The 24,597-nt window shown below is 42.0% G+C and overlaps 1 protein-coding gene across 1 annotated transcript in view; it reads left to right on the forward strand.

Annotated features, from left to right (window-relative positions):
• Window positions 1-11,636: 11,636 nt before the first annotated feature.
• The window catches only part of GNAT3 (G protein subunit alpha transducin 3), a 38,912-nt gene continuing 25,951 nt past the window's right edge, over window positions 11,637-24,597 (forward strand). Inside the window, exons 1-2 of the mRNA XM_034752641.1 lie at window positions 11,637-11,754; window positions 22,621-22,663. Of these exons, the coding sequence (XP_034608532.1) occupies window positions 11,637-11,754; window positions 22,621-22,663 (161 nt within the window). The remainder of the gene's footprint in view (window positions 11,755-22,620; window positions 22,664-24,597) is intronic.

Raw genomic sequence — 24,597 nt, forward strand, 5'->3', positions numbered from 1 at the left:
GCCCAGATCAGGGTCGTGGTCATGGGTCAAAACCAGAGTCACAAGCCAGAAGGTCAAACTGGAGTCAGTAGCTGGTGTTAGGGCGAGGAAGCGGGAGCAAGGTGTGGTAACCGGAACAGGGAGTGGGAACTAGGCTCCTCTTCAAGGTACCAACAGTTAAAAAGGAGCTGGAACATCAAAAGTGCTTCTATCAAACCATTGCAGCAGGTAGAGGGAGAAGGCAAAGTTGTGCAGGATCAGGATGCAAGTGGATTAAACTCTTCCAATTAGTCTCAATCACATCCACTTTTGTTTACTTAGTTAAGATTACAGATGGTTGGAGATGCTCCAACTGAATGTTTGTTTGTTTGTTTTCTTTTTCAAAATACTGATTCATTTAAAGCAAAATGTTTCATGGAGATGGTTCCAGTTTGACAAAGCTGTGATGGAACACAGGCAGGATTCCATCTGAAACCTAACTGGTCTCTCACCAGTTTGCCTATCTGGTTCCTCAGCAGCTTGCCTGGTGGACTGACAGGGGGCTGAGAGCCTGAAGCCCTGGGGCTTTGGCATCCAATCTACTCTGAAGCTCTCCTGATGGGCTGATAGGAAGTCAGGAGTGTGGAAACTGTGGCTCCCAAGCTGCAAGGTTCCTGACTCTGCTGGTGCTTATAGGCTCCTGGATCCCCTTCAGGCCACCAGGTGAGTTGGGAGGGAGCTGGAAGCCTGGGAGCTGTGGCTCCAAAGCTCCCTGGCTCTGCCAGGGCTCCTCCAAGGCTTGCAGGGCAGGCTGCCAAGGTGCCAGAACACTTGAAGCTCTGGGAACAATGGAACCTAAACTTCAAGGTCCTGTCTTCTCACAGCCTAGGCTCCCAGAGCATTCAGGATCTGCTGTGGATCTGGACTCCATTCCCTTTCAAGCAAAATTTTGGGTTTTCATTCTACAACAAACCAAATTTCACCATTTTTGCAATACTCTGTGAAAGAGGATTCCCTTCCTCTGCCCAGCTCTAGAGATACAGTGCAAGGATATTCTTCTTCTCCACTTTGGTCTAGTTATTTTGGACGTGGTGTCATACCATGGGCGTGTGAAGGTGACAGTCCCTCACTGCATGGATGGGTTGAAATCTAATTATATATTGCATTCAATTCTGGACTAGTACACCTGCAACTGTATTGAAAAAGCTATGTTAGAGAAACACTCAAGTTAATCTTTGCAGAGTCATGAGCTGAATGCAGTAGATTTGTTGTCCCGATAGCAGCAGCAGGATGGAAGCGGGATTAATCAGTAGACGAAAGCTAATCGAGACCCCAGCGATTAAAGCCAGCAGGTCTAGAAGAGGCTGACATGTTAGATAACATAGTTCTTAAGCCTCCTTAGAAACATATGTAACACAAGGAAGAGACGTCACATCAAGAGGAATAATGTAAGGAAGGTGTTAATAGTTGCAGTAACTGACCTGTTCCTTCTTGAATACTGGATCTTTTTTACCAGGGTATCTTTTTATTGATGTATTTCTATTTTATTGATTTTTCTCCCCCAAATAAGGGGAGAACAGAAAAAAGAACCCCAAAAAAGCAGAAGAGTAAAGGAATGGGAAGGGAGGGGCAGAGAAGGGAAAGAAGAATGACATCTCAGTTTCCATCTGCAAGAATTAATCAAATATAAAAAGTAAGACCAAAGCGTTTCAAATTTGTCTGAGGGCCTTTGATTCTGAAATGTTTTTGCTTGGGAAATCCATGAAAATTGGCAAACTTTTCTGTGGAAAAAGGTGTCATTATCCGAAAACTTTCAATTTCAAGTAGGTGGGTGCCTAGTATGGCATCCCATGAAGTGTCTCTGGGGGACTGTATGTTTATGACACTCACCTGACAAAGATGAAACAGTGGCGAAGGTACCAAGGATGCAGAGAAGCACTATAAATCCTAGCATGGATTTCCTTATAACTACATGCCACAAAAGTGAAGTCCCATATCACTACTGGAGCCCGATCTATAGATTATATCTATATCTGTATATCTCTCTATATATATATATCTATATCTATCTATTTAGATAGATAGACAGATCGATAGATAGACTTAAGAATCCCCAGTTATTACTTTGAGGGTTGTCAGGTTCTTGTCCCAAGATTAGGCCCAGTACAATACAAATTATTATATAGTTGGGAACCCCAATGTGCACCGTTGTAACACTCAGACTATAGGAACTCAGACTATAACCATCCCTCACAGAACCACCTGAAATGTTAGCCATCATCTTCCTCATCACCATCACCTTCCTCCTCATCACTGGTGGCCATCATTTTGGCACACTCCAAGGATTATATCTCCACCGACTGCCCCTAGGCTGGGATGAAACTTTTATGTTATGCTGACACCACTATGTTTTATGCACATTCAGTAGGATTATTTCCCCTTTTCCTTATTCCTCATCTTACTAATGTTGGACTTTCTTTACTATAGGTAAGTATATCAATTATCTCAACTTATTATCATATACATCAGTTCATTACCATGGCCCTGTTGTGGTTAGGTATCTGCAGATGCAGCTAATGTAACTGTTATATATGTCAATACGTTGCCACAGCGCTCTTGTGGTTGGATCATGTTCCTGTGGTCAGAACTTCCCCCTTAAACACTCTATTTTCAGCTCCCCAATACTTGGGGTTTCTGTAAGTCGTTTATGTGTTCAAAGTTTATCTGTTCAAAGTTCACAGGCCTTAAGCCTGATGCTAACTTGCTGAAGCTAATGTCTTACAGGATACAGGCCTGTAGGTTCCTTGCATTACTGCTGAATATAATAAAAGCAGAATATAATGCAAAGCAGTGAATATTTAAGAATCCCCTGTGGACAAGCTAGCCCGCTGGGCTACACTACTACATGGTTACTAGAGGTTAGAAGGTGCTATCAGACTGTTCCAAAAGGAGCAGAAGTGTTTCCTGCTCCTATTGCCATCCTATATCCCACTTCTTGGAGCTGGCATTTAGTGTTCATTAAGGGAGAGGAGAGTGTGAGGAAGAGAAGAGTGGGGATCTCAGCACTTCATCTTGATATAGAACCAAACCTGCATACATTGTTTTAAACTTTAAAATACAAAAGATGGAAGCAATTAAATCCAATTAAAGAAAATCAATATGAAAAACCATATGTATCCTAAATGTTTTAATACTAGAAAAAGGACACAATTGCCAGGCTGGTTCATAAAGCTGTGGTATCCTTCTGCGGGATGATAGAAAACATGCACCATCCTCATGATCCAAACAATTTTGTAGTTGCTCCATTTTCTCATGTGCATGGTTCCTCGGACAATCATATAGGTCACAATCCAATGTGCAGTAACGTCATTGATAACATTTCCACTAACTCCAATGGGCATTGAATCAGGTCCATAAAACTTACAGATCATAGACTTACTCAATTGTTTTGCTTGATTAATTTTCCTCTTCTTCTCCCTGATATTCATTGATATTGTTGGGGAAAACATTAGCAATAGTGGAAATTATGAGCAGACTCCAGTCTATAAAATGTCATTCTTTACTGTAAAAATAGAAAGAAAGAAAGAAAGAAAGAAAGAAAGAAAGAAAGAAAGAAAGAAAGAAAGAAAGAAAGAAAAGCCATGCAGGCACAGATTTCCTCACCTGGCTCTCTCTCTCTCTCTGATTAGGAAGAAAAGAATGCTGAGGAACTTTGAAATTCAAAACTGGATCCACTGCAAAAGTTTGCAGACTCTCTTATAATTTGCCAAATCAGAATCCTGGAGCTGAACAGCCCTTTATTTTGGGATGTTCACAATCCAGATACAGATCCAAATTTTCAAACTGATCCTATTCCTTAAAAAAAATTATTTAAAAAGGCTCTTCTCTATCGATTCCCTTATTGGCAAAATAATACTATTACCACACCCTGCTTTGAGTACTAGCACCATCTACTGTGCATTCCTAGCATAAGTCCAGTAATATAAATTGAATTACTTATCTTTTTAATGAGAAGTTACATTCCAAAAACATATTGTTTCCCAGTAAATTTGATATCAAATGTAGTTAGTTTAGAGATCAAGCCAGAATAGAAACCATTTTATTCTCCCATAGCTGGACTGGCTAATATGAATAAAAAGTAGTAAAATTGTTTTTAATGAAATATTTTGATATGATTTAGGAGACAGGCAGTGCTCAGGTCTAATGTTATTTTTATAGTTATGATATACCAAATAACACCTAATTTATACCGGTATTTGTTTTTATCTTTACTGACTTTTATTACAGCTCCCCTAAGCTAGCAATTTAATTGAAGTGAGTTGTTGTAAATAATCACACTAGCAACTAGAGTTAGTGGGAAATGTTTATTTTAAATGCTGTGGAAATTATAGACCTGATTTTTTTATTGCCTTGTTCCTGTGCAAGTGAGTGCAAAGAGGGTGTAACGCTCTCATTCTGACCTATTTACACTCACCTTGCACTGGTATACATGACTACAGAAGGTGCAAGGCATTAAAGAACTATTATAGGGTCTAGGTCACCATTTCCCTATTCCAGTTTTATGCATGTGTAACTCCATTGACATCAATGGAGTTACACCAGTATAAAACTAGAGAAACACAGTGGTGAATTAGGCTCGTAGTTTTGAGACAATGTTGTTCTTCCCTCTAGGCTTGTAACTTTATCATTTAAATTGTAAGTCACTTTATATAAATATATAGATGTATTGCTCTAAAAATCTAATGCTCTGAAGTTAATCAGAGCTCGAATTCTGATAAACAGATGCCTGGCACAAATCTTGCAATGATGTTTCAGTTACAGCTGCTGTGGCAGTTGGGACTGAGTGCCTGACCTTGGATTGTTCCCTTTATTGCCTTTGACTGGCCTTCCCCAGTGTGATTCATGAGGGGGTGGGACTGACCTAGGCAAGCAGGCTTTAAAAGCCAGAGGCAGAGCAACCAGGGGAGCAGAGCAGACAGGGGGCTGCAGACAGGGTAGTTTGAGAGGGAGATTGACAGAGGGAGGCTTACGATGGTTAGGAAGACCCGCAACACCTGTGCCAGCACTGCTTCTGTCTCCTCCACCTGTGCCTGTAGCCAGACAGAGCGCCTGAGCATGGATGCTTTTACCCAGATCCTGGTGTGCTTTTGCAGGGACTGTAACTTGCAATTTCCACTTACTGATATCCAGGCTGGCGGGGGCATCCAATGTGAAAGGTGCCTGCTGGTGGAATCTCTCAGGCAGCAGGTTGGAGAGCTACAGGAGGAGGTGGCTAGGTTGAGGAGCATCCGAATCCACAAGCAATTCCTGGACAGTGTCCAAGTGGAGACAGCTGAGGTAGCTGTCCCAGTACACAGGACTGCTGACACACCACTGGTGGAGGAGGAGATGGCTCAGGGTGGACACTGGCAGCTGGTTACTTCTGGCAGCAGGCAGTGCTCCACCACTGCTCCGAACCCTCCCGCTGTGGTAATAGGTAACCATTATACTCTTCTTGATACAGGAGAGAACGAATCACCCTCTACAGTAAAGGAGGAGAAGCCTCGTACCCCTAAGGCTGGGAGGTCTGCTGCCACCACTTCGAATAGGAAATGTAGGATAGTGGTGGTCGGAGACTCTCTGCTGAGGGGGACAGAGGCGCCCATCTGTCGCCCTGACATTTCATCTCAGGAGGTATGCTGCCTGCCGGGGGCCCGTATCCGAAATGTTACGGAGGCATTGTTGAGGATTATCCAGCCCTCTGACTACTACCCCATGCTACTCATCCATGTGGGCACAAATGATACTGTGAGGTGTAACACTGAGTGGATCAAGAGTGACTACAGGGCTCTGGGAGTTCGGGTGAAGGAGTTTGGAGAGCAGGTGGTATTCTCTTTGATTCTTCCTGTCAAAGGTAGAGGCCCGCGCAGAGACAGAAACATCATGGAGGTGAATGCCTGGCTGCGAAGATGGTGTCGCCAGGAGGGCTTTGGCTTCCTTGACCACGGGATGCTATTCGAGAAAGGACTGCTAGGCAGAGATGGCATTCACCTTTCAAGGAGGGGAAAGACCCTATTTGGACACAGACTGGCTAACCTAGTGAGGAGGGCTTTAAACTAGGTTCGACGGGGACAGGTGAGCAAAGCCCACAGGTAAGTGAGGAACATGGAGACCTGGGAGATGGGTCGGAAACAAGAGGGAGCGTGGGCTATAATGGCAGAGAGAAAGGAGGGTCAGGGCAAAACTGGGAGGCAAGATCAAACCAGTATCTTAGATGCCTATATACAAATGCGAGAAGTATGGGTAAGCAGGAAGAACTGGAAGTGCTAATAAATAAATACAACTATGACATTGTTGGCATCACTGAAACTTGGTGGGATAATACACATGATTGGAATGTTGGTGTGGATGGGTACAGCTTGCTCAGGAAGGATAGACGGGGGAAAAGAGAGGAGGTGTTGCCTTATATATTAAAAATGTACATACTTGGACTGAGGTGGAGATGGACATATGAGACAGAAGTGATGAGACTCTCTGGGTTAGGCTAAAAGGGATAAAAAACAAGGGTGATGTCATGCTCGGAGTCTACTACAGGCCACCTAACCAGGTGGAAGAGGTGGATGAGGCTTTTTTTAAACAAATAACAAAATCATCCAAAGCCCAAGATTTGGTGGTGATGGGGGACTTCAACTATCTGGATATATGTTGGGAAAATAACACAGCAGGGCACAGGCTATCCAATAAATTCTTGGACTGCATTGCAGACAACTTTTTATTTCAGAAGGTTGAAAAAGCTACTGGGGGAAGCTGTTCTAGACCTGATTTTAACAAATAGGGAGGAACTCGTTGAAAATTTGAAAGTAGAAGGCAGCTTGGGTGAAAGTGATCATGAAATCATAGAGTTCACAATTCTAAGGAAGGGTAGAAGGGAGTACAGCAAAATAGAGACAATGGATTTCAGGAAGGTGGATTTTGGTAAGCTCAGAGAACTGATAGATAAGGTCCCATGGGAATCAAAACTGAGGGGAAAAACAACTGAGGAGAGTTGGCAGTTTTTCAAAGGGACACTATTAAGGGCCCAAAAGCAAGCTATTCCGCTGGTTAGGAAAGATAGAAAATGTGGCAAAAGACCACCTTGGCTTAACCATGAGATCTTGTATGATCTAAAAAATAAAAAGGAGTCATATAAAAAATGGAAACTAGGACAGATTACAAAGGATGAGTATAGGCAAACAACACAGGAATGCAGGGGCAAGATTAGAAAGGCAAAGGCACAAAATGAGCTCAAACTAGCTACAGGAATAAAGGGAAACAAGAAGACTTTTTATCAATACATTAGAAGCAAGAGGAAGACCAAGGACAGGGTAGGTCCACTGCTCAGTGAAGAGAGAGAAACAGTAACAGGAAACTTGGAAATGGCAGAGATGCTTAATGACTTCTTTGTTTCAGACTTCACCGAGAAGTCTGAAGGAATGCCTAACATAGTGAATGCTAATCGGAAGTGGGTAGGTTTAGCAGATAAAATAAAAAAAGAACAAGTTAAAAATCACTTAGAAAAGTTAGATGCCTGCAAGTCACCAGGGCCTGATGAAATGCATCCTAGAATATTCAAGGAGCTAATAGAGGAGGTATCTGAGTCTCTAGCTATTATCTTTGGAAAATCATGGGAGACGGGAGAGATTCCAGAAGACTGGAAAAGGGCAAATATAGTGCCCATCTATAAAAAGGGAAATAAAAACAACCCAGAAAACTACAGACCAGTTAGTTTAACTTCTGTGCCAGGGAAGATAATGGAGCAAGTAATGAAGGAAATCATCTGCAACCACTTGGAAGGTGGTAAGGTGATAGGGAATAGCCAGCATGGATTTGTAAAGAACAAATCGTGTCAAACCAATCTGATAGCTTTCTTTGATAAGATAACGAGTCTTGTGGATAAGGGAGAAGTGGTGGATGTGGTATACCTAGACTTTAGTAAGGCATTTGATATGGTCTCGCATGATATTCTTATCAATAAACTAGGCAAATACAATTTAAATGGGGCTCCTATAAGGTGGGTGCATAACTGGCTGGATAACCATACTCAGAAAGTAGTTATTAATGGTTCCCAATCCTGCTGGAAAGGCATAAAAAGTGGGGTTCCGCAGGGGTCTGTTTTGGGACCGTCTCTGTTCAATATCTTCATCAACGACTTAGATATTGGCATAGAAAGTACGCTTATTAAGTTTGCAGATGATACCAAACTGGAAGGGATTGCAACTGCTTTGGAGGACAGGGTCATAATTCAAAATGATCTGGACAAATTGGAGAAATGGTCTGAGGTAAACAGGATGAAGTTTAACAAAGACAAATGCAAAGTGCTACGCTTAGGAAGGAAAAATCAGTTTCACACATACAGAAGGGAAGAGAGTGTCTAGGAACAAGTACGCCAGAAAGGGATCTAGGGGTTATAGTGGACCACAAACTAAATATGAGTCAACAGTGTGATGCTGTTGCAAAAAAAGCAAACATGATTCTGGGATGCATTAACAGGTGTGTTGTGAGCAAGACACGAGAAGTCATTCTTCCGCTGTACTCTGCGCTGATTAGGCCTCAACTGGAGTATTGTGTCCAGTTCTGGGCACTGCATTTCAAGAAAGATGTGGAGAAATTGGAGAGGGTCCAGAGAAGAGCAACAAGAATGATTAAAGGTCTTGAGAATATGACCTATGAAGGAGGGCGGAAAGAATTGGGTTTGTTTAGTTTGGAAAAGAGAAAACTGAGAGGGGACATGATAGCAGTTTTCAGGTATCTAAAAGGGTGTCATAAGAAGGAGGGAGAAAGCTTGTTCATCTTAGCCTCTAAGGATAGAACAAGAAGCAAGGGAGGTTTAGGTTGGACATTAGGAAAAAGTTCCTAACTGTCAGGGTGGTTAAACACTGGAATAAATTGCCTAGGGAGGTTGTGGAATCTCCATCTCTGGAGATATTTAAGAGTAAGTTAGATAAATGTCTATCAGGGATCGTCTAGACAGTATTTAGTCCTGCCATGAGGGCAGGGGACTGGACTCGATGACCTCTTGAGGTCCCTTCCAGTCCTAGAATCTATTAATCTATGTGGCTCTGTGTTTTCATGTCTTAAAAAAATACTGGAAAGATTTGGTTATGCACAGATATCTTATTACCTGTTCTTTTAAGAACAAACATAGCAGGAATGTTGACTTAACAAAGCAGAGTGTTTTTTGGCTGTGTAAATAAATATGCAAAACTCCGTTGTTGACACTTAGCAACTGGTTTAACGCCTATAGAAGAGCAATGCAGAGAGTCATTAAATACATCGTTTTCTGGTAGAGTTTCTCCAGTGAGTAATAAGGATATAATGAAGGAGCCAAATCTGCAGACCTTTGCACTGGGTTATATCGTCTTATTGATGTGTGGGGATAATGCCTATTACCTGCACAGAGGAAAAGATCTATTCCTCAATTAAGACATTTCCCCGTTTTGTTCCAAGGGGAATGTAGCTGATTGATGCCAGGCTTGCTTTCTCTTTATTCCTTTCTCTGCACATTCACCGCATCCAGCCCTGGCCTCCTTCCTCTTACTGCTGACAGTCTGGCTACTGCTGGTGCCAGAACCTTCTCCTCTGCTGCTCCTGACCCCAGGCCTCTGTTGGTCTCTCTGCTCCCTCTGCACTCATTCTCATTTCATATCTTGTCTGAAAACATAGAGAACCTCATCTGCTTCTATCTTGTCACTGGTATTTCCCTTGGCTATTATTTACAGGGCAAGACCTGAAATACTGTATTTATTTGTGTTACCACAGCGCCTAGGAACCCTACTTGTGTAACAGGATGCCATTCTGCTCGATGCTGTACAAACACAGAACAAAAAGATGGTCCCTGCCCCAGAGAGCTTCCAGTCTAGCTATAAGACAGGAGACAACTGGTGAATTGAGGCAGACAGACAGAGGGGAACAAGGAAATAAGGGGACAATATTAGTCAGCATGCTTGGCAGTGATCTCTGCACAGGTAGCCTAACTGCTGTCAAGCTTTTGGTATCATAGAGAAGACTAATGTTGAGGAAGGTTTTGAAAGAGGATAATGAGTTAGTTGGCAGTATTTGCAGGGAGCTCCTCCCAAACATGAGGGGCAACATAGGAGAAAGCATGAAGATGTTTGTTTACAAATTTAACGTGGTGATGGAGGCTTTCGTCAAAGGCTGATCAGAGGCAAAAGTCAACCTTTCCATGCTGAGTGAGATGATAGGTCTGGTGGGGATGGATCATGAAGGGCCTTGAAAATGAAAACAAGTAGCTTAAGTCTAATACAATATAGAAAGGGGAGCCAATGAAGAGATGCAGAGAGAGGAATGACCTGGGAAAAGCAACTTATATAACCCTCATCACTATGGAATCTGAGCACCTACTGATTCATACAATCTGGCAAAACTTTTGTTGGGTGTAACCCTGGCATCATTAAAGTCAATGGCAAAACTCCCATTCCGGGCCAGGATTTTACCCATTGAGTTTTAAGAGAGTGTAAAGTAAGGAATGACTAAGAACCGGACATCATTTGAATTAAATTCTCATCTGCCTCCAATATGCACTGCATGCAGTTGTGTGGAGGGAACCAGAAGGGAGTTGTTTCAATCCCTCCAGTCCTTTGCGATTATGTCCCAGCCTTTAGCCAGGTATAGATTATAGCAGCCACTCCCATGACACTGGGGACTTCCCCATGCCAGGGGAAATTTCCACCTGGTTGGAGCCATTGGTTTTGGAAGCCTTTTGCACTGGCCGACTGGCACAGAGAGACCATTGCAAGGGAGAGAATTTGGCTCTTTAGAAAAGCCTGTTCTTTCACACAAAAAAGAAGGAGAGTGATATTTCTAACTAACACCCCAACTGCACCATATTCCATAACAGTTAATGGGGTGGCAGGAATTGGCAAAGACACCATAGCTTTTACCAAAAGGTAGCCACACAAAAGTGTATTCCAACAGTTACATATTGTTACAAAGTCTGAACAGGAGTCAATGCATATTCTCATAATAGTGTGAAATTAGACAACATTTAGACATCCCAGTATGTTAATAATTTATTTATTCTTAATGGCGTGACATAATCAATATCTACCCCTAACCTAGACTTCTCTGTGTGGATAACAAGAACATTTGGAGTTACATTAGTAAGGAATAAAAAATGCACCCAATTGTTAGGAAGGGATATAATAAATCCTTATGCTTAAAGGCATAACCCAGCCACTGACACATGAGGTGAGAAACTTACATTCCCTATAGCCAGGTTATTCTGTAATTGCCCACTTCAGATTTCTTGCACTTTCCTGTGAAACATATGGTTCCAACCATTGTCAGAGGCTGGATACTGAACTAGATGGACTGCTATTCTGATCCAGTATGGAAATTCTTATGCTCCTGTATCAAGATTCTCCATAGCTATAATAGCTGAGTAGGACATTTTCATTTTTTTGACATCATAACACAGTAATTCCTTGTCCCTATGTAAATCCCTGTTTGTGCCATCTCTGAATCATGTGATAGATCAAAAGCAGCTGCTTAGTCTGAAGGCAATCTCTAGATAAGAGGCTGAATTGGAATTTTAGACTTCCTTATAACATTGCTGTTGCATTGCCTGTTTGAACTAAAGCCGCTCTTCTAATTAGAAGTAAACTAGCTAGGACAATAAACTGATTCTGTAACACCACACCATGGGTAGTGGAGTCAGTTCAGAGAGTAAAGAGTCTGCCAGAAAATCAAAGGAACTGGAAAAGAAACTCCAGGAAGATGCAGCGCGGGATGCCAGGACAGTCAAATTGCTTTTGTTGGGTAAATAAATAATAATAATCTATTATTCCTTCTATTAAAGTATAATTTTCACATTGAAACTAAATTTCAATACAGTGATTATCCAGCTTTTACAATTTTACTTTAAAGCAGACAATTATGTAAAGTGACAAATACAAAAAAGTTTTGTGATTTTACAGTGATGCCTGGCACCTGCTTTATGTCATTAAATGAATGAGAGGGACAAGCAAGAGAAGACAAACAGGTTGAAAATGAATGTGGCCTTTTTACATTTAATCATTTTTAGATCATTTAAGTCCCTGGAATGAAAGAATTTGAGGAACAGAAATCACTTTTAGAATAATTAGTTAGAGTAATTGCTGTTGTCTTTTGTAATGTAGAATACAGAAAGTAAGAGGTAGCGGTACAATAAGGACCGTCTAAATGCCCTAGCAAATGGATCGAAAGAGGCAATTGATTAAACAAAAAATCGACAGATGCAACTGCCAATGAAAATGTGTTGTTTAAAATTTGCAAAACTGTTGCAACTCGCTGTATACAGTAAAAACAGATGGTTTAGTGAAAATTTCTATATGTAAAAATGCTTCTGTATACAATCTGTTTTAGAATGTTTAGCAGATTATGTGAAATTAATGCAGATGGATTTTGCTATATACCATTTCTCCTAATACAAACTGTGAACTAGGGAATGCTTGCTAACAGGCAGCATAAGCAATACCACAGTATTAATTCTATACATGAGAAAGTTTGGAATTTTATCAGACATCCATCAGTATGCTATGTACTTCTATATATTTTATGAATAGTCTTATAGTGTGATATTTGGCGTAACAATATAAATGAATTTGATCAGATGAATAGGACTTACAATAACTGTGTTTATGAAATGCTTACAAAAGCTTTTACATTGTAGTTTATTCATACCAGATCCTCAGCTAACGTAAATCAGCATACATCCATTGACTTTAGTTTTAAACCAGACATCTGTTTGCACCAGCTGAAGATTTAACCCTCATTATTTAAATAAATTATGGGATAAATATAACACCGTAGATATCTCAAGCAATAGTGAAAAGGTACCAGTTTCGTAAATATTTCTTGGTTACATCATATTAGGGTTATGATGTAATTTGTAAGAGGGAATAGTTGTAAATATATTCAGAGATGTTTAGTTGCATATCACATTGGCAAATACTCTATATATGAAGTTTTCCCTGGAAAATTAACAAATCAGTAATGTTAAAGGGCTATATCTTTGCAATCTACTGATGAAAACTGCTACATCAGATATACGTATTTATTATTTATTATTATTATTGTTGTTGTTGTTTGTTGTTTAAAAGCCAGAGCTGTATGTGGCCATACCGAATCATGAGAAACAGTGTTCCTTGAATATTCTGAATACAGGTTAAAAAGCTTTTTCAACCCTATGGTGAATATGGAGGTCATCTGTGCCACAGTAAGACAAATTACTGTCCTCTCAGAGACAAACTAAAGTTGGTCAAAACTTGGGGAAGAAGGAATCTTTTAAAAAAAAATGAAATTCTAAATGTTGACAAAGATTTTAGTCAAAATAAAAAAAAAATTGACCAGCTCTAGAAAAAAAAATCCTATTGTAGCCAAAAACAGTAGATAGATAGATAGATGGATAGATGGATAGATAGATAGATATTGGTAAGAAATATTAGAATTACCACACTGGATCAGACCCATGGTAACTCTAGTCCATTATCCTGACTCTGACTCTGTCCAGCACTAGTTCCTGCAAAGTAAGGTGATGGAAAACCCACAGAAGGCAATTATGGGATAACCTGCTACCAGGAAAATTTTCTTCCCAGACTCCCATTATTTAAAGGTTCCATTATACTGTGAGCATGAGCAGTTTAATCCCTTCCAAAATGCTTCTTTTTCAGTATTTATTATTATAACTCTAGATATGCTTCGCCGGATAAGAGTTTACTACCATGTTGAACCCCATTAGGGTGACCAGATGAGAGGAAGAAAATATCGGGCCAAATGGGGGGGGAGGGGGAGCCGCCGGCGGAGCAAAAAAAAAACACTGCTGCCAGCGCCAGCGGAGCGAAATATCGGGACCAAAAATCAGTCGGGATGCGGAACAAACACCTACATATTGGGACGGTCCCGATTTTATCTTGACATCTGGTCACCCTAAACCCCATTAAGATCTTGGCCTAAATGATATCCTGTGGCAATGAGTTTCATGGCCTACCTGCATGTGATATGAAAAAGTGTGTCTTTTATCATTTTAAATTAGCCACCTTTCAATGTCATTCACTGTCCTCTTGTTCTTGTCTCAAGAGGCAGGGTGAGTAGCCTGGTCATTATGTTTAAGCCCTTTGGTTCTCAGTTTAAACCGATTTTTACTGAAAATTTCCCAGGTTTTACAAAAAGTATTATTCCATTTTTTCTGATTTTCACCCTACTTTTGTATCATTCAAACATATAAAAATAACTTGTTGTATTAGGAAAATACAATACATTGCATGAGATATCTGTATTAGGATAATACATTAGTCTGTGTGCATATGCAAAGCTGCCTGCTAAAGTAAGGCTATGTATTAGTCTAGAAGATACACATAATAAACAAACAGGCATGCATACAAGCTCTGAAATGCACGCGCATATGAACATACTGATGAATCTCACGCCCACCACATACACATTTCAAGCTGTTAACAGATAATAATTTAAAGATTTGACGCACTAAAATGGGAAGAAAACAAAAATCTGTATCAGAATACATTTCAGAACACAAGGAAGTATTCGAAAGTTTAAAAAAAAAAACAGGAGAAAAGGATGAAGTTGAGTGTATGCGATGCAAATGGTGTGGCCCAATTATTAAATGTAAATATTTATAGGCTAATAGTTCTAAGTTTACAGCTGTAAACTGTTTATTAAAATGAAAAGTTTTATTTGGGGATGAGAGATATATTGTTTTCTTAAGCTCAGAGTTGGCATTGTGTTTTGAGTTCTGTTTTCATTCTGCAGCAAACCACATTGATGAACGGAATTCAAAGCATTAATCTATTGAATACTATTTTCCCCATCTTTCAGTCCACCAAAATAAACCCCAATATTTTTCACCTGTTTTTGTTGTTGGAGTAATAAAGACTGATAAATTCCCAAGAAAAATTAAATAAAATAAAAACTGAAAACAAAGGGTCCTAATTATGTTGTACATTTCAATCACGTCCCCCTTTATTCACCTTCTCCCTAAGGGAAAAATCTCAACCTTTTCAATGGGAAATATGTTTTCCCTTCTGGAATCCTTGAGATGGACAAGGAGGAGGCAGCTATCTACTAAAGAGCAAGTGAAAGGAAAAGATTTTCTGGGTTTAGCAGATCCTACTTACAGGGTCTTTAAAAAAAAAATAGAGCCACTAAGCTGTATTTGGCCTAATGCAAAGATGGCCTGCCCCAGAGGGAACCACAGTGCCTCCCTGAGCTCCTTGTGCAGGTGCAGCATGTGCACCCTTCCATGATTAACCAGCAGTACTTGCCAGACTAGATCTGGGCCCAGTTCACAGAATTTGGATCTAGCTCCAAAGCTGGAATTTCTCCAAAGCTTAGGTTGCTAAGGTCTGGGCTTTTGGTCCATACCCATCTCTGAGTAAGAGCATGGACCTGATTCTCCTTTCACTTTACACTAGGGTAAATCAAGAGTAACTGCACTGAAGTCAATGGAGTTACACCAGTGAAAATCCATTTTCAGATCAGAATCAGGGCCCCTAGTGTGGGAATGGGGAAATGTACAGATGACGTCAGTGCTCTAAGCATGGGTCAGCTATTTTTTTGCGCAGAAGGTGTTGTTTATTACCTTAACATCATCAAGACTCCAATTATTAAATAATTTCATTGTAATTATACTGAGCATCATAGAGAAGGACTTTCAGGTAGACAGATTTTTACCCATTCAGACTATATATTGCCACTGTATTATGGACCTGATGTCACCATTGTTTTTTTAGGGATAGACAGATCACAAATTAGAAGAGTCTTGAGAGTGACCATCATGCCCTTATGATTAAAACAATGTAATAGCGTGTACTGTTTCCTGTGGTATTTCTACCAAGAGGAGGATTTAATACTTAGGCTAATCTCTCTGGAGTTTACAGCTTTCAAGTGGTCACATTACAAATAGGAACCCACCTACAAAAATGAAAAGACCATTATTTAATTCAATTTCCATTATTTGTTCAAGGAGTTTAGCATGGAGATGCTGATTGTTGCTCTTGGAACAGGAATTGGGTTGCACAGAACCATAGGTTTCAGATTCACATAAGTCTCACAGTGGATGCAATGATGAAAGCCTTTGTGATTCTATCTCCTCCCCCTGGAAAAATACCCCACCCCCCACCTTCTATCCAGATCTGCACATAATTCACATTTGATTTTTGAGTTAGGAACAAACCCCAAGGAAACAATAAGGTCTCCTTGAGACCATTTGAAAACTTAGTTAAGTGCCAGCCTTTGATTTGGTACATTTCATTTAGTCTGTATATTTCACAGAATGGAGACCTGCTACTTTATTGCCCTGCCAAGTTCAATGGAGACCCATGACACTGCATCAATAATCAATAATAATCACAGCACTCCCATGGGATTGGGCCCGACTGGTAATCTAGGTGGTAAACACATTGTTTGAGAATCCTGCTTCAAGACTGCTGAGACTTTGTCCTTTGCTAGGGCTCCAAGCAGCATCAGGACTTAGGCAGCTTTGTGCATGCTGACCAGAGGAACATTAAGTGCCTGAGCCCCCTTAGCATCTACAGTTTGGCGGCTGCTGAATGGTGGTTTTTAGAATATCAGTGGTCTTTAAATGTCAGATTTAGGTGCTTCGAGAAGCAGTTAGGTCCAAGGCCAGGTCTACACTTAAAATGCTGCAGTTACACCACTGTAGCGCTTATGTGAAAATGCTCTAACGCTGATTGCAGAGAGCTCTCCCATTGGCATAGTTAATCCAGCTCCCTGAGCGGCAGTAGCCACGTCAACGGGAGAAGCTGGCCCATTAACATAGTGCTGTCGACATGGCGGTTAAGGTCAGTGTAACTACGTTGCTCAAGGGTGGGATTTTTCACTTAGATTCACTCAGATTCACTTAGCCTAAATACCCCCCCCACCTGCTTCAACAGAAGGGAGACAGTCTCAGCAGTGAGGGAGGGGATGTTAACTGAGGGACACCAAGTAGCTTCTTCCCCACCCCCACTGGGAGTCTCTGGTACTCATTGACCAGCTGGGGGGAAAGGTGCTGAATGGCCAGTATTCCCCAGCTCCCTGGATTTAACCTGGAGTGGGGACCATGTGGAGCCTCTTATCCACCTCGGGCTAGGAATGGGAACCCCATCTGACAAATGCTGTGGGCCTAGCTGATCACCTATACGGGGGCCAGGAAGGATTTTTTCTTCCCTGGTCCAATTGGCAGAGAATCAGGGAGCATTTTGCCTTCCCTGAAGCACCTTCAAGCCACAGTGGGTTAAGTAGGAACAGGCGTAGTATCTAACTGAGGTACTGGGGTGGAGTTGTTTATTGGGCACAACTTGTGGCCAGTTTCTAGTGTGGTTAAAACAATAAAATGAACCATTCACCAAGGTAAAATATCTGGGATCTGGTGATTGGCCTTGGGCTTTTGGAATAGGGTGAGACCATGTGGCCTTATGGCTCTTGTGAACTGAGGTCCCCACCCTTCAGCACCCTCTGTCCCCCTTGCAGGGAGGAAGGTGCTAAGACTCAGAGAGAGCTGAGTCCTGGGGGGTTGGCTGAGGAAAGCCTACCCTGCATTATGGATTATATAGTAAAGAGCCTTGTAGCTGCCACAGTGGAACAAATTAAATGCCTGGTATAGAAGAGTATGGGTGATGGACAGGTAGCACCCCTCCTCTGTGCTAAAATGTAATAAAAGTTGCAGCTTGCAACTTAATGCCATGCATGGGCCTGTCCTCATTTCACCACCGGTCTGCATCAATCCAGTTGCATTTTTGAACTTGTAGTCATTCATAATCCGTTGAAAAATTTCCTTCCAACTTTCCTTCAAGTCGTCATTCATTCCTAATCCCTATCTTCTCTTCCTATCACACGGGTCTGCCTGAGTTTGGGGCTGGTTCGCAATGTCAGATGCTGTCTGGCCCTACCTGCTTTGTTAATCCACTCAATGTGCAGAGGCAGTCAAAAAAGCAGAGAATGCTGGGAATAATTAAGAAAGGGATAGATAACAGGACAGAAAATGTCATGTTGCCTCTATATAAATCCATGGTATGCCCACATCTTGAATACTCTGTGCAGATGTGGTCACTCCATCTCAAAAAAGATATATTGGAATTCGAAAAGGTTCAGAAAAGGCAACAAAAATGATTAGGGATATGAAACGGCTTCCGTATGAGGAGAGATTAATAAGACTGGGACTTTTCAGCCTGGAAAAGAGACGGCTAAGAGGAGATATGATTGAGGTTTATAAAATCATGATTGGTATAGAGAAAGTAGATAAGGAAGTGTTGTTTACTACTTCTCATAACACAAGAACTAGAGTTCACCAAATGAAATTAATAGGCAGCAGGTTTAAAACAAATAAAAGGAAGTATTTCTTCACACAATGCACAGTCAACCTGTGGAACTCCTTGCCAGAGGATGTTGTGAAGGCCAAGACAATAACAGGGTTCAAAAAAGAACTAGATAAATTCATGGAGGATAGGTCCATCGATGGCTATTAGCCTGGATGGGCAGGAATGGTGTCCCTAGCCTCTGTTTGCCAGAAGCTGGGAATGAGCGACAGGGGATGGATCACTTGATGATTACCTGTTCTGTTCATTCCCTCTGGGGCACTTGGCACCGGCCACTTTTGGAAGACAGGATACTGGGATAGATGGACCCTTGGTCTAACCCATTAGGGCCATTCTTATGTTCTAACATTACTCTTTAAAATGACCACCGGGCCACATTCATCCCTGGTGGAACTAACTCTGTGAAGATTAGTGGACTTAACACTTACAGCAATTCTCTATCCTAGGTCTTTAAGAAACAAGTTTTATGTTTAGCCATTTATACTTGTCTGAGCATAAATGAAGATTATATTTCAGATAGTTAGAAATGGCTTGTTATAGGTTTAAAAGATTCATAGGTTTAGTTCAAAGAAGCACCCAAGAATTAGGACATATGTGCAGACTTTATCCCTCTAACTCAAAAATCTTGAGTCTTGGCTCTAAACATCACAAGAACAGGCTTTCTAGAAACACTTCCATCATTGTATTTCACATTCCACATTCACAAACTAACAAATAGTCTGGTGGGAAAGAGTTCTTTCTATTGTTCCTGAATAGTTATACAGAAGTTGCCATAAAAACATCATTTACCCATAGAGAGACTGACGCCTAGGTAGTTATGCAACTATTATCATGTTGTATTGCATCTTTACCTTTCCTGGGACCTGGAGTCTGCAGAGGTAGCTGGTGTTTTATGAGCATAAGTGAAGCAGCATGTTGCAAAGGAGATGCACACTGCTCTCGCTCACACACGGGCTTCATTTTTGCATTCTCGTTTTATAGTTTTTTTTCCCCCTTTAATCTAAAATAACAGTGAATGAAACTGAATGTGACTGACCTTCCTGCATGGAAAAAATTAACAGAATATACCTCAGTCTTCATCTGTTACTCCAAGTAGGAGATAACTGAAATAGTTGGAAGGGTGCAGTGTTGTCTACTGGCTAGAGCACTGGACAGGCACTGAAGGGACCTGGGGTCCATTCCCAGCTCTTCAGCAGGCCTGCTGGGTACATTTCGTCACCTCTCAGTGCCTCAGCTTCCCCATCTGTAAAATGGGGATTAAGATACTGATCCGCTCTGTAAAGCACGTTGAGATCTATGGATGAAAAGCACTAGATAATACTTAATAAATAAGCATTATCAGATTCACTTTGTAATAGCTCCCACTGTACATAACTCTGGTTGTTCAGTGTTATGAGTAGAGGTCTGGGAACTCCTTGCTTCTTCTTCTGACTCTATCCCAGACATAAGTGATATATATAAAGTAGGATTGTCACTAGCCCTAATCCTCAGAGCAGAACAGGAGGGAGCCAAGGCCCCCAAGCCCGTATGCAACCATTTAAGAGCTATGGTGACTCTGGGTCCTCAGCTCAGTTGCTGCTGTTCCCTGTGAAGGAGGGGTGGAATGCAGATACAGTCATGGCTCTCTGCCCCTGGCCCCTTGAATGCTCTGGCGGGAGGAGCAGGCTGAACATGAGGAAAGAAGAAAGGAAAGATTCAGGGCTGCACTAAATTCTTACTATTACACTCCCTTGGGAGCAAGAGCTGCTCCTGAGGCAGTAGAGCTAAATGTGATCCCATACTCAAGACTGAGCCTAAAAGTTGTATGTAGCCTATGAGTAAAGTATTCCTGAGAGATTAATTAAGAGTATAAGCAAAGGAGAAGAGCTGCACGCACTGGATTTAAATCCCAGCTCCTTCTATAATTTAACATTGTCTTTCAGTCACTGAACAGGGACTCGTTTATGTATTATTTTCACTAACATTGTTCAATGCCCCAGGCTTGCATGAATGTCATAAGAAGAAGAGCTCGGTATAGCTTGAAAGCTTGTCTCCCTCAGCAACAAAAGTTGGTCCAGTAAAAGATATTACCTCACTCCCCTTGTCTCTCTAATATCCTGCCAACACTGCTACAACAACACTGCATAGACCTCTCTGTCACATAGTGAAACTGTGGTAAGCATTGCACAATTGGCCGGGTGGGCTGTGGTTTGAAGATACTGACTGATGACCTATACCAAATTTGCAAGTTCCAGATGCAAAAACCAATTGTTGACATGATCGTAATTAATCACAAAGTGTGGCAGATGGCCGCATCAGCCAACTTAGCATAATCATGGTATTTTTCACCAGTGCTTTCTGCCACTCATATCATCGGTTTCAGAAGAATGTTTTGCATATGTTTTGCTGGTTGTTGTGACTCGTTTGCTGACATTTAAAACTCATTCCCTTCAGCCAATAAACAGTCAATTGGAATAGCAATGGCCTGATTCTCCACTGGGTGTAGCCATTTACACCTGCGCCAAAGGAGGGTAAATCAAAAGTATTTTGCACTCGTGCTGTAACTGACAAAGAGCACTGGAAAATCATGTTCATAGAATCATAGAATCATAGAATATCAGGGTTGGAAGGGACCTCAGGAGGTCATCTAGTCCAACCCCCTGCTCAAAGCAGGACCAATTCCCAACTAAATCATCCCAGCCAGGGCTTTGTCAAGCCGGGCCTTAAAAACCTCCAAGGAAGGAGATTCCACCACCTCCCTAGGTAACGCATTCCAGTGCTTCACCACCCTCCTAGTGAAATAATGTTTCCTAATATCCAACCTAGACCTCCCCCACTGCAACTTGAGACCATTGCTCCTTATTTTGTCATCTGCCACCACTGAGAACAGCCGAGCTCCATCCTCTTTGGAACCCCCCTTCAGGTAGTTGAAAGCAGCTATCAAATCCCCCCTCATTCTTCTCTTCTGGAGACTAAGCAATCCCAGTTCCCTCAGCTTCTCCTCATAAGTCATGTGCTCCAGACCCCTAATCATTTTTGTTGCCCTCCGCTGGACTCTTTCCAGTTTTTCCACATCCTTCTTGTAGTGTGGGGCCCAAAACTGGACACAATACTCCAGATGAGGCCTCACCAATGTCGAATAAAGGGGAATGATCACGTCCCTCGATCTGCTGGCAATGCCCCTACTTATACAGCCCAAAATGCCGTTAGCCTTCTTGGCAACAAGAGCACACTGTTGACTCATATCCAGCTTCTCGTCCACTGTGACCCCTAGGTCCTTTTCTGCAGAATTGCTACCTAGCCATTCGGTCCCTAGTCTGTAGCAGTACATAAGATTCTTCCGTCCTAAGTGCAGGACTCTGCACTTGTCCTTGTTGAACCTCATTAAGGTTTTTTTGGCCCAATCCTCTAATTTGTTCCTTGAATTCCTGGTGTTTAGCCCCCAAATTATGCCCCCATTTGTACTATTGAAACATTAGGACCTAAGACCTAGATGTGGGAAGTAAGTTACTCCCCTGAGCTGCTAACATTGTTACTCCCCAATCTGTGCTCTGACAACATCTCAGATGAGTAAGTGCAGCTACACTTGCTTTGCAGCAGGGGGAGATCATTTTGTGACTGTTTGCCATTTTGCACCTGAGTAGGAGGGCCAGGTTCAAGTAAATAAGGCTACCCACTCCCAAATCTTGATCTCAGTTCTACAACTGACTTTATGCAGGCAGACCCAGGCACCACCTCAGTGAAGTCAATGAGGCTCTGCAGATACAGAGTTCTTCCTAAACTGAGCAAGCTTGGTTGGGGTCCTACTTTACACACACACTCACTCTCCCTTCTACATGAGAGTTCAAGATTACAGTGCATAGAGAGTGGAGTTATATCTGCAACAAGGGGTTTGCACCCGTGATGCTTCTAAGTATAGATAAATGTAACCTTTTCACACTCCCTTCCCCACCATGCAAAGTAATGCAGGATCAAAGGTCTTTTGTTCACTGAGCTGAGCTCTCATATGCTTCAAGTGCCCAGTGGATGCTGACAGAACATAAGTTTGGCCCATTTTCTTTTCTTTTTGTTTCCAAAATCTATATTCTTTTTATTACGTCAGTGTTCTTTTAGCTTTTACAAATGATATTTCTATTAGGATTTCAGTGCAAAATACGCCTTGATTTAAAATGAAAGAGGATTCTACGAGATAAAATGATGCCTTTGAAGACAGTATGTGTCTCTCCCCTTCCCAGTTTTTGTCCATGGAAATTATGGAATTTGCAAGATTATTTTAATGCCTATTAGAGTTATTCGTGTATCAGTAACATTTTTGAATATTCCTTTTCTGCAGGTGCTGGAGAATCAGGAAAGAGCACTATTGTGAAACAAATGAAGTAGGTATATGAATATTAATTTCAGTTATAAAATTTGAATATTTGCAGTATGTATAGCAAATGTCTTAGCTATCAGTAATTTTATTTTCAAATAAAATGCAAAAACAAAAAAAATTAAAATCAACTTCCAATTCGAAATACAAAACGATTGGAGATACATATTTGATTTTCTAATGAAATATATTCGGAAAATCTTGCACTGCTCCAACTACTACTGAATTCAAGCAGTCTTTCCATTAGCTTCCACAGGAATTGCATCAAGTCATGAGTAAGGCTGCGTGTCTGTCCTGGAGGTCATGGAAGTCACGGATTCTGTGACTTTCCATAACCTCTGTGATTTCTGCAGCGGCCGCTGCTGGAGCAGTCCCGGGCCACCACGTCCCCCCAACCCCAGCAGCAACAGTAGTTTGGGTGTGGGAGGGGGCTCAGGGCTGGGGGTTGGTGTGCGGAGCAGTGCTTACCTCGAGGGGGGGGTGAAAGCTCCCTGGAAGCGGCCAGCATGTCCCTGCAGTTCCTAGACGGAGAGGCCAGGGGGCTCTGCATGCTGCCCCTGCCTGCAGGCACTGCCTCCACAGCTCCCATTGGCTGTGTTTCCCAGCCAATGGGCGCTGCGGAGCCAGAGCTAGTGGCAGGAGCAGTGTGCGAAGCCTCCCTGGCTTTCCCTCCCCTTGGAGCTGCAAGGACATGCCGGACGCTTCCAGGGAGCTGCACGGAGCCAGGTAGGGAGCCTGCCAGTCCTGCCAACCCCTCTCCCCACAGCAACAGTGGAGGTCCTGGGCCACGTGTCACCGCCCAGCCTCTCACACACACAGCACCAGTGGCGGTCTCAGGTTGCCCTGCCCAGCAACTGCGGTGCCTCCCCCCCGGGGCCTCCCCTCAGCATCCATGGTGCCCCCCCCCCAGGCCAAGTTTTAATTAGGAGCATATAGTACAAGTAATGGACAGGTCACAGGCTGTGAATTTTTGTTTACTGCCCGTGACCTGTCCATGACTTTTACTAAATATACCTGTGACTAAAACGTAGCCTTAGCCATGAGTATTAGATCGAGTATAACTGAACTCATAAATCTATGCTTTGCTTCTCAGAGTGTCGATCGCTGTTGATCTTCCCAGAATTACTCTAATTCCTGTCTATAGCCGACTCCCTAGTGAAGGCAAAGATTGTGTCTGACCCTTGTGCCCTGTGCAGCGTGGGAGGTGCAAGCAGATCCCATTGCACACTTTGTACCAAGTCTAGGGACAAGTGCAGGGAGTGATGTCTTTGTGCACCCAAGGATGCAAACCTCTCCAAAGGGCAAGGGAAGAAGTTGGGATGATGGCCCTACCCCACTTGCAGGCATCCATGGTCCCAGCTAGACATGCTGGGAAGTACAGGTGGGATCATCCAAAGGGCAATATCCCTTCACAGACTCCCATTGGGGATTTTGATTGTGCCATTACTTCAGATAAACTTAGTGCAGTAACCGTTCACTCAACAGTGGCCTAGGCCTGCTTCCATTGAAGTCAATGACAGTATTTCCATTGATTTCAAAGGGAGTTTGGACTAGGCACTTCATCGTGGACTATTTTTTATATTTATAGCTAGGCTGTTCACATTTCTTTACATGTATCTAAGCAGGCCAATTTTTCCAAAGGTAGCTAAAGTAGTAGTTTAAAGAGGAAACTCAACTGTGCCAAGCAAGTGGCAACATAAGTCCTACTTAAATGTGCAGCCCATGTCCTCCTTTACATTTACAAGCTCGTAAAATCATATTGTTTAATCGGGGCTTATTTTTCGAGGTAAATTTGTGAATTATTGCCTAAAATTGCTTTTTATAGTCATCTGACAATAAAGACATTCCAGAGCCACAACCATTGTAATTATTCGAGCATGCTGCCACATTACTGGTATCAATCTGTTCCAATGTAAACATTTTTAAGGAGAGCATTTTTAA

This window comes from Trachemys scripta, chromosome 1 (genome assembly GCF_013100865.1).
Source record: "Trachemys scripta elegans isolate TJP31775 chromosome 1, CAS_Tse_1.0, whole genome shotgun sequence".
In the NCBI taxonomy this organism is placed as follows: Eukaryota; Metazoa; Chordata; order Testudines; family Emydidae; genus Trachemys; species Trachemys scripta.